General features: G+C 42.2%; 1 protein-coding gene across 1 annotated transcript in view; it reads left to right on the forward strand.

The window, feature by feature from the left end:
* The window catches only part of LOC111963899 (homer protein homolog 1-like), a 68499-nt gene that overhangs the window by 51089 nt on the left and 5792 nt on the right, over nucleotides 1-11618 (forward strand). Inside the window, 5 exon segments of the mRNA XM_023987465.2 lie at nucleotides 2935-3027; nucleotides 4080-4228; nucleotides 5071-5230; nucleotides 5816-5926; nucleotides 6254-6334. Coding sequence (XP_023843233.1) covers nucleotides 2935-3027; nucleotides 4080-4228; nucleotides 5071-5230; nucleotides 5816-5926; nucleotides 6254-6334 — 594 coding nt within the window.

The following is an 11618-nucleotide window of genomic DNA, read 5'->3' on the forward strand; positions in this document are numbered from 1 at the left end:
AGTAGCAGTACTACCAGTAGAGCTGGTACGTGTCTCTATGGATGCGGGCCTTACTTTTTTAACCATTAATCAATTTTCGAGCAAACGGAATGAGCAGCAGCTACGTTTGGCTACATATGGACCGTTAGTGGAATTCCCGCGAGAGAGTAATGTGATTGGATGTTAATTATTTGACTAGGCTACCTGTATTTGACATTGTGTTGTTATTTCAGGCCAGCAGCATACCACCCTGCATACCACTGCTGGCTTGCTTCTGAAGCTAAGCAGGGTTGGTCCTGGTCAGTCCCTGGATGGGAGACCAGGTGCTGCTGGAAGTGGTGTTGGAGGGCCAGTAGGAGGCACTCTTTCCTCTGGTCTAAACAAAGATCCCAATGCCCCAGGGCAGTGATTGGGGACACTGCTCTGTGTAGGGTGCCGTCTTTCGGATGGGACGTTAAACGGGTGTCCTGACTCTCTGAGGTCATTAAAGATCCCATGGCACTTATCGTAAGAGTAGGGGTGTTAACCCCGGTGTCCTGGCTAAATTCCCAATCTGGCCCTCAACCATCACGGTCACCTAATAATCCCCAGTTTACAATTGGCTCATTCAGCCCCCTCCTCTCCCCTGTAACTATTCCCCAGGTCGTTGCTGCAAATGAGAACGTGTTCTCAGTCAACTTACCTGGTAAAATAACGGTAAAATAAAAAAATAAAAATTTCGCTGAACACTAGATGGTTTAATTAAATTTTTGGCAGTGAAACTAGGCTACTCAGGCGCGGGGGGAAAACTCACCCAAATGTATAGCCCTGTCGGAAAATATAAAGTGACTGTTTGATATTTTTATTTATAAAAAATGTAAATCGCATTTTTATTTGGCGTACCCCGACGGCATTGAGCGTACCCCAGTTTGAGAATACCTGTGCTATAGGACTCATTGCAGCCAGCGGGTCAAATGAACGACTAAAATGAACAAGTCACTGAGAAAAACGAATCGTGACTCTCGAGTCAGTAAAAAGAGTCGTTCAAAAAGAACGTATCGTTTGCGAACTGCACATCACTACATGCAGTGCGCCTCACAAAGTGATTCCTCGTTATGAAATCATCAACTTTAACGTGTATATCTAAAAATGACCATATGCACTGATAGTTTAAAGCAAAACTATTACTGATGGTAAACCGGAACAATCAAAATAAAATCTATTGTAAGCCCCGTTCAGCAGGTATAGCCAGAGGAGAGTTGTCTCCGTTAGCTCACTTTTTATACCGGTAAAGCACCATTCTCAACAGTGCATAGATAACAATAACCTAGAAAATGACATGGGTTGTCACTCATCTAATGAAGCCTAATATTGCGCAAGACATTTTAGCATTTGAATGCTGAAGGTGCCGCGCAGTTGTGCAAGATCAGGAACAGGTCGACTACATCAGTTTGACTAGGCTACTGATATTCCCTAGGGTTGTTCGGCAGGCAAAATTAATTGTTGATCATTGACTGTCAACACAGTTACATGCTTAGTTTGACACTGAAGATGTCACAAAAGGTGAGGTATTTTTTTGGAAGGTAGAGAGAAAGTAATATGATGTTAGTGAATCTGCGATTTGTAACGTTTGAATACATTTTCTGATCGGCGCATGCTACATTTGGATCGGTTTGGGACCGACGCAGTCATATCCTAAACATTTGAAACCGTTATATCCTTACTATATTTCCCTTGACGTAGTGATGCTGAATGTAAAAAATGGCTCAACTTACCACTCATATACTAGAGCAACTGTTTGTGGTCTTGTGGGTGGTTATGTGTGTGTGTGTGCTTGTGTGTAAGGGTTGGATGTGTGGAGAGTCAGTGCAGATAGTCACTAAGGTGCAGACTGAGAGACCGATAGGGTTAGCTGGTTTGCATTCTGATGGCCAGGTGGTAGAAGCTGTCTCGGAGCCTGTTGTTCCGAGGCACTGTTGTGTCGTCAGCAAACTTAATGATGGTTTGAGTCATGCGTGGCCACGCAGTCATGGGTGTACAGGGAGTACAGGAGGGGGCTGAGCACACACCCCTGGGGGCCCCCATGTTGAAAGTCACCATGGGGGAGGTTGTTGTTGCCTATGCTCACTGCCTGGGGTCTGCGTGTCAGGAAGTCCAGGATCCAGTTGCAGAGAGTGGAGTTCAGCGATGAGCTTGGAGGGGACTATGGTGTTGAAAGCTGAACTGTAGTTGATGAACTGTATTCTCACATAGGTATTCCTCTTGTCCAGGTGGGATCAAATCACTTCATGATGACATAAGTGAGTGCTACTGGGCGATTAGTCATTTAGGCAGGTTACCTTTGTTTGCTTGGATACAGGGACAATAGAGCTCGCCAGCATCTAGTCCTAAAACCAGGAAATGAGTTACCTCTGGTTCGTTCAGCCTTCCCTATGGGGAAAATGAATGAGGAAAGAATAGGGTTTTAGGATAAACGCCAAAAAAAGTTCTGAGATTAACACAGGTTTAGGAGATCTTCTACGTTTTGTTCTGTGCGATATCAGTCAGTTAACATGACCTTTATGAATTATGAAGCCTTTATGTGCTTATTTTTTCATTACATAAATGCTTCAAAATTCACAAAAAGTTGCACTGATGAAGATGATCTCATAGAACAAAACGTATAAGATCTCCTAAGCCTGTGTTTACCACAGACCTTATTTTCTGAGTTTATCCCAAAATCCTACGGAAACGCCATTCCTTTCCCCATAGGCTTTGTCCAACGAACCATGGCGGAGTTAGTGCCTACAAAATGACGCCATTACTGTTTCTCTCTATGGTGGACATCTTGAAGCATGTGGGGGATCACAGACTGGGACAGGGAGACACATACGCAAGCTTGAGCTCACAAACACGCCTGTGCGTACAGACACACACATCACAAACACACAGACTGGTCTAGTCAGTTTTGTCTGTGTCTTTGTGGTTCTTTCACAGTTCGCAGAGAAGTTTGCTGAGTTTAAAGAGGCAGCTCGGTTAGCCAAGGAGAAATCCCAGGAGAAGATGGAACTCACCAGCACCCCTTCTCAGGTAATCCCAACAACACACACCCCTAATCCTAACCCCATCCTCATGGAGTCTTTGGACCAGGATAACCCTTCCCTTACATATTTTTTTTACCGGAAAACAATGGGAGTGAATGGACCTCAAATGATTTAAGTATCATAGGAAGTGATTGGAAACACCACCCTGCAAAAGCGTAAAGTCCCTTGGATGAGACGTTAAACTGATTCCTAATGGGAGTGTTCGTGGTCACCACTCCCATGGCAAGAGTAGTGTGTTCACTCCAGTTTCCTGGCTAAACTCCCAACCTGGTCACCTAACCACACCCAGCTTTCAATTGGCTCATTCAACTCATCTCTTCTCCCCCGCAACTCTTTCCCAGGTCGCTGCAGTAAAAAAGAATGTGCTCCCAGTACTTCCCAAAGTACCTCCCAAAGTACCTGTAAGAAAGAAGGTAAAATGAAATCAAAATCATTGTCATCTGACCCCAGTCTCAGATAACCCTCCTGCGTCGCCTCCTACCCCAGTCCAGCGTTGACACCTCCAACTACCACCCAACCCCAGGCTAACACACTCCAGCCCACCCCTTCAGGGGGTCTCCCCAGAATGTTGTCACAGCAGTATCTTCGAAAAATGGATGTACAGTATATATTTAAACCGGAATTGAACAAGGTGTTGAATGGCACTGTTCCACTCTTTGGGGAGAACCCTGCCCTCCGCCGTGGATTAACAACCCCTCTCGCTCTCTCCCATCCTAATATCAGATTAACACCCAGATTAATTAACCACTTCTCAGTCTCAGATGAACTCTCCTATCTCCCAATGTCAGATATTTATACTCCCATAAAGTGATGTTTCAGGCTCACTTAAAAACACATAGGCCTACTCACTTGAGAAAAAACAAAAACTCACTTGAAAAAAAACTAAATGTAACATCACTTTCTGTGGAGTATAAATCATTTTTGCAGGTATTCTCTCCACATTACATCAGTCTTTTCTTTACCCAGCACATGAGAACATACAACAACAGTTTATGGGTATTTTTGTTCCTTTTAACCTTCTGGTTTACGTCATTCCAGGAGTCAGCCACCGGCGACCTGCAGTCACCTTTGACCCCGGAGAGCATCAACGGCACTGATGACGAGAGGGGCACCACCCCCGAAACGCCGCAGTACCTCCCCGAGCCCCGTGCCGAGCCGTCTCAGAACCAACTGCCCTTCTCTCACAGGTAAGAACCAGGCTCTAAAACCGGGGGCAGGAGTAGGGTGCCAAGCCCAAAGAGAGTGCACCTTAGTGGGCAACGCATGTTCGGACAGTGGACGAAGGCTGAAGAAATGAACACATTCAGTTCTGTGGAAATGTTAAGCTAACTGTCTTCTAATTCCCTCATTTAAAACTCCCTCATCTTCCTCTGTTACACGCTGAACAGACGCAGTACTCCACAGTGCTCCCATGTTCAGCCTGGTAATGGGGGGGGTTTAACTGTCCACTGGGACCTCTTTTTAGAGTGATGGTTTAAAATGAAATTGGCACAGCAGCAGCACTGTGCGTGCGTGCGTGCGTACGTGCGTGCGTGCGGTTCGCCCGGCCAGGCCTTGGATGTGTCTATTTATCCATCTCTTATTCATGTGGTCCCAGAGCCCCTGGACAGCAGTAAAGCATTACGTTAAAACACTGTGTGGCTCTGATTTTAATTATGAATTACTAAATGAATGGAAATGCATTTGGTCCCCCCAGCTCTCCATATTCACTATACGTGGTTCCCCTTATGTCACCTCTGAGCTTGGTAATGCTGATGAACATGAAGTTGAACGTGTATAATTTGTACATTGCTACTGGAATGGTTTAGTATTCTACCCAAGAGTCAAATGATAGCATTTTTATTCTTCAGGAAGACAATTATGACGTTTTATCAGAGATGGAGTGTTAATCTTGTGGTCTTAAGACCACTCAAGACTACAAAAAAGCAGTCTTGGTCTTGTCCTGGTCTAAATAGCCTGGATCTTGGTCTCCGCTCATGGTCACCTAAACACTTCTGAAGTTTATGATTGGCTGTCTGTCTGTCTCCAGTTCGTCCAGTATAAACAAGCACTGGGAGGCGGAGCTGGCAGCCCTGAAGGGCAACAATGCCAAGCTGACAGCAGCTCTGCTGGAGTCCACAGCCAATGTCAAACAGTGGAAACAACAACTGGCTGCTTACCAGGAGGAGGCAGAGAGACTACATACACGCGTAAGACTGACTAACTTTATAAAGGCGTAATAGAGAGAGAATACACAAATGGCTAAGATAAATAAGCTATACAAACTAGTAAGAGAGGCTACACAAACGGGTAAGACTGAGTTTATATACGGGTAAGAGAGCAGACCTGGTTTTCAATACATGAGTATTTGATTATCTGTTATTTAAATACTTATTTTCTGTGTTGTTGAGTTTTTTTCAAATAATGTGCCCCGAATCAGCTACTTTGTATTGGAACTTTTTGAAAGTATTTTTAAATACTAATTTTTCAAAAGTTATGTTCAAATACCTCAGTTAAATGCATGCGAGTGCTTTTGAGTCAGTGTATTTGAGTCTTTTTAAATGCATGCCAATACTTTCCAAGTGTATTTTAAAATACATTCCAATATTCAACTACTTGTCTTTACAAATAAAACTTATCGGAATACTTACTTCGAAGTGTAATGTGAAAGTAATTGAGATATTAGAAATAGAATTTGAACCCTGTAATCGAGAGAGGCTACACAAACGGATCAGAATGGTTACACAAAGAACATAAAGAAGCTGTATGATTACCCAGACTGTGTATGTCCTCAGGTGACAGAGCTGGAGTGTGTGAGTGGTCAGATGACCGTCATCAAATCCCAGAAGACGGAGCTCAACCAGACCATAGAAGAACTTGAGTCAGCATTAAAGTCCAAGGAGGAGGTAAGGCGTGTGTGCGCGCATGTGCTTGTGGCATGTAAACTGCATTTGTGAGGGAGAACGCATACATGTAAGCCCTGTGTCTTTGAGCCATTCCAGTATCCCTGCACATTGTACATTTGGTACTGGCACTGACCCTATACAGTATATAGCTTACATTGTCCTTTTGTCTTTTCTTATCTCTTATTTCTCCTGTTTTATTTTGTTAAACTATTTTGATATTGAATACTACACTGTTGTGAAGGGCTTGCAAGTTAAGCATTCCACTATACTTGTGCATGTGACAAATAAAACTTGAAACATGTAAATGTATCTTTTCCCTCCCTGCAGGAACTGGAGAGGCTGAAAGAGGAAGTAGAGAGTGCCAATGAGTTCCAGACTCAAAAGGAATCACTAACACAGAAACTACAGGCGAGACTAATGAACACACCGCACTGGGCCTTACACACCTGTTCACTTTCAGTCAGTCAACTTCGGTACAACATAATATGGGCAGTTGCACTCTCGTGACTTCGGTTGAAGGATCTAAAATCACACCTGACAAGGCCAATGAAATCTGCGCCTCGCTGGAAGCCCCGTCTTCCACAGAAGATAAGCTTGAGGCTCAGATTCATTGATTCAATTATTCTGCTCTTCACCTCGGTGTGAACAGGAACGATTCACGCTACTAAAACAAACAATTGGAACACGAGACTGTCTTATGTTGCACTAACTAAACTGTCCCTTAGCGGTAGAGTGTGCTCACCCCCTGGATAATGGTGGGAGAAAAAATTGATAGAGTTACATATCGGGATATTTTTTTTGACGATATATCGTATAGTTTTGACAATATTGCAATATAATTTTTATGCTTGTTGGCTGTACCTGCACAACAACTTCTGCATAGCTTGTTCTCCATCTTTTTAAATGGGAAACCAATTTGTTTTAGCACTTTTATTTCCATGACTGATCAAAAAAAGAATTCTCATGGCTCTCTCTTCTCCCTCTGCAGCAGACATACAGTGTCTTCAGAAAGTATTCATAGGCTTTGACTGTATTTTCAAGTAGATTTAACTCAAAACTGCAACTCGGCCACTCGGGAACATTCACCGTCTTCTTGGTAAGCAACTCCAATGTGTTTTGTCCTGCTGAAAGGTGAATTAATCTCCCACTGTCTGGTGGAAAGCAGACTGAACTAGATTTTCCTCTATGATTTTGCCTGTGCTTAGCTCCATTCCATTTCTTTATTATCCTGATAGTCTCCCCTGTCCTTAACGATTACAAGCATACCCATAACATGATTCAGCTACCGCTATGCTTGAAAATGTGGAGCGTGGTACTCAGTAATGTGTTGTGTTGGATTTGCCCCAAACATAACACTTTTTATTCAGGACAAAAAGTAAATTGCTTTGCAAATTTTTTGGGAGTATTACTTTAGTGCCTTGTTGCAGACAGGATGCAGGTTTTGGAGAAAAATAAATATTCTGTACATGCTTCCTTCTTTTCACTCTGTCAATTAGGTTAGTATTGTGGAGTAAATACAATGTTGTTGATCCTCAGTTTTCTCTTATTACAGCCATTAAACTCTATAACTGTTTTAAAGCCCCCATTGGTCTCATGGTGAAATCCCTGAGCGGTTTCCTTCCTCTCCGGCAGCTGAGTTAGGAAGGACGCCTGTATCTTTGTATTGACTGGGTGTATTGATACACCATCCAAAGTGTAATTAATAACTTCACCATGCTCAAATGGATATTCAATGTCTGTTTTTTAAAGTTTTTTTTACCCACCCTTCTTTGAGAGGTATTGGAAAACCTCCCTTAGCTACGTATACTAAATAAGAGAGCTACCCAAGCAATTCCACTGTTAGATGGGTAAAAATTTAAAAAAGCAGACATTGAATATCCCTTTGAGCATTGTAAAGTTATTAATTACACTTTGGATGGTGTATCAATACACCGTCACTACAAAGACACAGAGGTCCTTCCTAACTCAGTTGCCGAAGAGGAAGGAACCCAGTCAGGGATTTCACCATGAGGCCACTGGGGACTTTAAAACAGTTACAGAGCTTATTGGCTGTGATAGGAGAAAACTGAGGATTGCCAACAACATTGTATTTACTCCACAATACTAACCTAAATGACAGAGGGAAAATAAGGAAGCCTGTACAGAATACAAATATTTTAAAACATGCATCCTGTTTGCAACAAGGTACTAAAGTAATAACGTTTTGTCTTGAAAACTAAGTGTTATGTTCGTGGCAAATCCAATTACGGAATACTACTCTCAATATTTTCAAGCATAGTGGTGGCTGCATCATCTTATGGGTATGCTTGTAATCATTAAGGACTGGGGAGTTTTTCAGGATAAAAAAAGAAATGGAGCTGAGCACAGGCAAAATCCTAGAGGAAAACCTGGTTGTCTGCTTTCCACCAGACACTGTGAGATTAATATCCCAAAAAAAACTTGACTTGCTTACCAAGAAGGCAGTAAATGTGGCAGAGTTACAGTTTTGACTTAAATCTACTTAAATCTATTGCAAGACCTGAAAATGGTTGTCTAGCAATGATCAACAACCAATTTGACAGAGCTAGAAAAATGTTGAAAAGAGTAATGGGCAAAGGTTGCACAATCCAGGTGTGGAAAGCTCTTAGAAAGCTCTTAGAAACGTACCCAGAAAGATTCACAGCTGTAATCGCTGCCAGGTATCGACTTAGGGGTGTGAATACTTACAGTACCAGTCATAAGTTTGGACACACTTACTCATTCAAGGGTTTTTCTTTATTATTACTATTTTCTACATTGTAGAATAATAGTGAAGACATCAAAACTATGAAATAACGCATATGGAATCATGTAGTAACCAAATAAGTGTTATATCAAATTATATTTTAAATTTTAGATTCTTCAAAGGTCACCCTTTTCCTTGAACCAGCATCAACCAGCTTCACCTGGAATGCTTTCCCAACAGTCTTGAAGGAGTTCCCACATATGCTGAGCACTTGTTGGCTGCTTTTCCTTCACTCTGTGGTACAACTCATCCCAAACCATCTCAATTGGGTTGATGTCGGATGATTGTGGAGGCCAGGTCATCTGATGCAGCACTCCTTCACTCTTTCTTGGTCAAACAGCCCTTACACAGCTTGGAGCTGTGGGACATTGATGGAATAATCTCCTAACCCATGGAAAACTGAACACATGAATGTTCTCCTGAAACGTGCCTAGAACATTCATATCTTATGTTCTGAGAACATTGCAACCAGATGGGATGGCTTATCGCTGCAGAATGCTGTGGTAGCCATGCTGGTTAAGTGTGCCTTGAATTATAAATACAGTTGAAGTCGGAAGTTTACATACACTTAGGTTGGAGTCATTAAAACTTGTTTTTCAAACATTCCACAAATGTTTTGTTAACAAGCTATAGTTTTGGCAAGTCAGTTAGGACATCTACTTTGTGCATGACACAAGTAATTTTTCCAACAATTGTTTACAGACAGATTATTTCACTTATAATTCACTGTATCACAATTCCAGGGGGTCAGAAGTTTACGTACACTAAGTTGACTGTGACTTTAAACAGCTTGGAAAATTCCAGAAAATTATGTCATGGCTTTAGGATCTTCTGATAGGCCAATTGACATCATTTGAGTCAATTGGAGGTGTACCTGTGGATGTATTTCAAGGCCTACCTTCAAACTCAGTGCCTCTTTGCTTGACATCATGGGAAAATCAAAAGAAATCAGCCAAGACCTAAGAAAAAAATTGTAGACCTCCTCAAGTCTGGTTCATCCTTGGGAGCAATTTCCAAACGCCTGAAGGTACCACGTTCATCTGTACAAACAATAGTATGCAAGTATAAACACCATTGGACCACGCAGCCGTCATACCGATCAGGAACGAGACGCATTCTGTCTCCAAGAGATGAACGTACTTTGGTGCGAGAAGTGCAAATCACTCCCAGAACAACAGCAAAGGACCTTGTGAAGATGCTGGAGGAAGCAGGTACAAAAGTATCTATACAGTAAAACGAGTCCTATATCGACATAGCCTGAAAGGCCGCTCAGCAAGGATGAAGCCACTGCTCCAAAACCACCATAAAAAAGCCAGACTACGGTTTGCAACTGCACTTGGGGACAAGATCGTACTTTTTGGAGAAATGTCCTCTGGTTTGATGGGAAAAAAATAGAACTGTTTGGCCATAATGACTACGGTTTGCTGTTTGGACATAATGCCCATCGTTATGTTTGGAGGGAAAAGGGGGAGGTTGCAAGCCGAAGAACACCATCCCAACCGTGAAGCATGGGGCTGGCAGCCTCATGTTGTGGGGGTGCTTTGCTGCAGGAGGGACTGGTGCACTTCACAAAATAGATGGCATCATGAGGAAGGAGGGACTGGTGCACTTCACAAAATAGATGGCATCATGAGGGAGGAAAATTATGTGGATATATTGAAGCAACATCTCAAGACATCAGTCAGGAAGTTAAAGCTTGGTCACAAATGGGTCTTCCAAATGGACAATGACTGTGTGCGAGCAAGGAGGCCTACAAACCTGACTCAGTTACACCAGCTCTGTCAGGAGGAATGGGCCAATATTCACCCAACTTATTGTGGGAAGCTTGTGGAAGGCTCCCCGAAATGTTTGACCCAAGTTAAACATTTTAAAGGCAATGCTACCAAATACTAATTGAGTGTATGTAAACTTCTGACCCACTAGGAATGTGATGAAAGAAATAAAAGCTGAAATAAATCATTCTCACTACTATTATTCTGACATTTGACATTCTTAAAATAAAGTGGTGGTCCTAACTGACCTAAGATGGGGCATTTTTACTAGGATTAAATGTCAGGAATTGTGAAAAACTGAGTTTAAATGTATATGGCTAAGGTGTATGTAAACTTTTGACTTCAAATGTAAATCAGTGACAGTGTCACCAGCTAAGCACCATCACACCTCCTCCTCCATGCTTCAGGGTGGGAACCACATATGCGGAGATCATTCATTCACCTACTCTGCGTCTCACAAAGACATGGCGGTTGGAACCAAAAATTTCAAATTTGGACTCATCAAAGGACAGATTTCCACCGGTCTAATGTCCATTGCTCGTGTTTCTTGGCCCAAGCAAGTCTCTTCTTATTATTGGTGTCCTTTAGTAGTGGTTTCTTTGCATCAATTCGATCATGAAGGCCTGATTCACGCAGTCCCCTCTGAACAGTTGATGTTGAGTTGTGTTTTTTTACTTTATTTGGGCTGCAATTTCTGAGGCTGGTAACTCTAATGAACTTATCCTCTGCAGCAGAGGTAACTCTGGGTCTTCCTTTCTTGTGGCGGTGCTCATGAGAGCCAGTTTCATCATAGCGCTTGATGGTTTTTGCGACTGCAAATTTTCCGCATTGACTGACCTTCATGTCTTAAAGTAATGCTGGACTGTCACTTCCCTTTGCTTATTTGAGCTGATCTTGCCATAATTTGGACTTGAGCTCTTATTTTGATTTGTTTAACACTTTTTTGTTTCTTACAAGATTCCATATGTGTTATTTCATCGCTTTGATGTCTTCACTATTATTCTACAATGTAGAAAATAGTAAAAATAAAAACCCTGGAATGAGTAGGTGTGTCCAAACTTTTGACTGGTACTGTATGTAAATTAGATATTTCTGTATATAATTTTCAAAACATGTGCAATCATTTCTAAAACTTATTTTTACTTTGCCATTATGG

This window comes from Salvelinus sp. IW2-2015, linkage group LG5, assembly GCF_002910315.2.
Source record: "Salvelinus sp. IW2-2015 linkage group LG5, ASM291031v2, whole genome shotgun sequence".
Taxonomy (NCBI): domain Eukaryota; kingdom Metazoa; phylum Chordata; class Actinopteri; order Salmoniformes; family Salmonidae; genus Salvelinus; species Salvelinus sp. IW2-2015.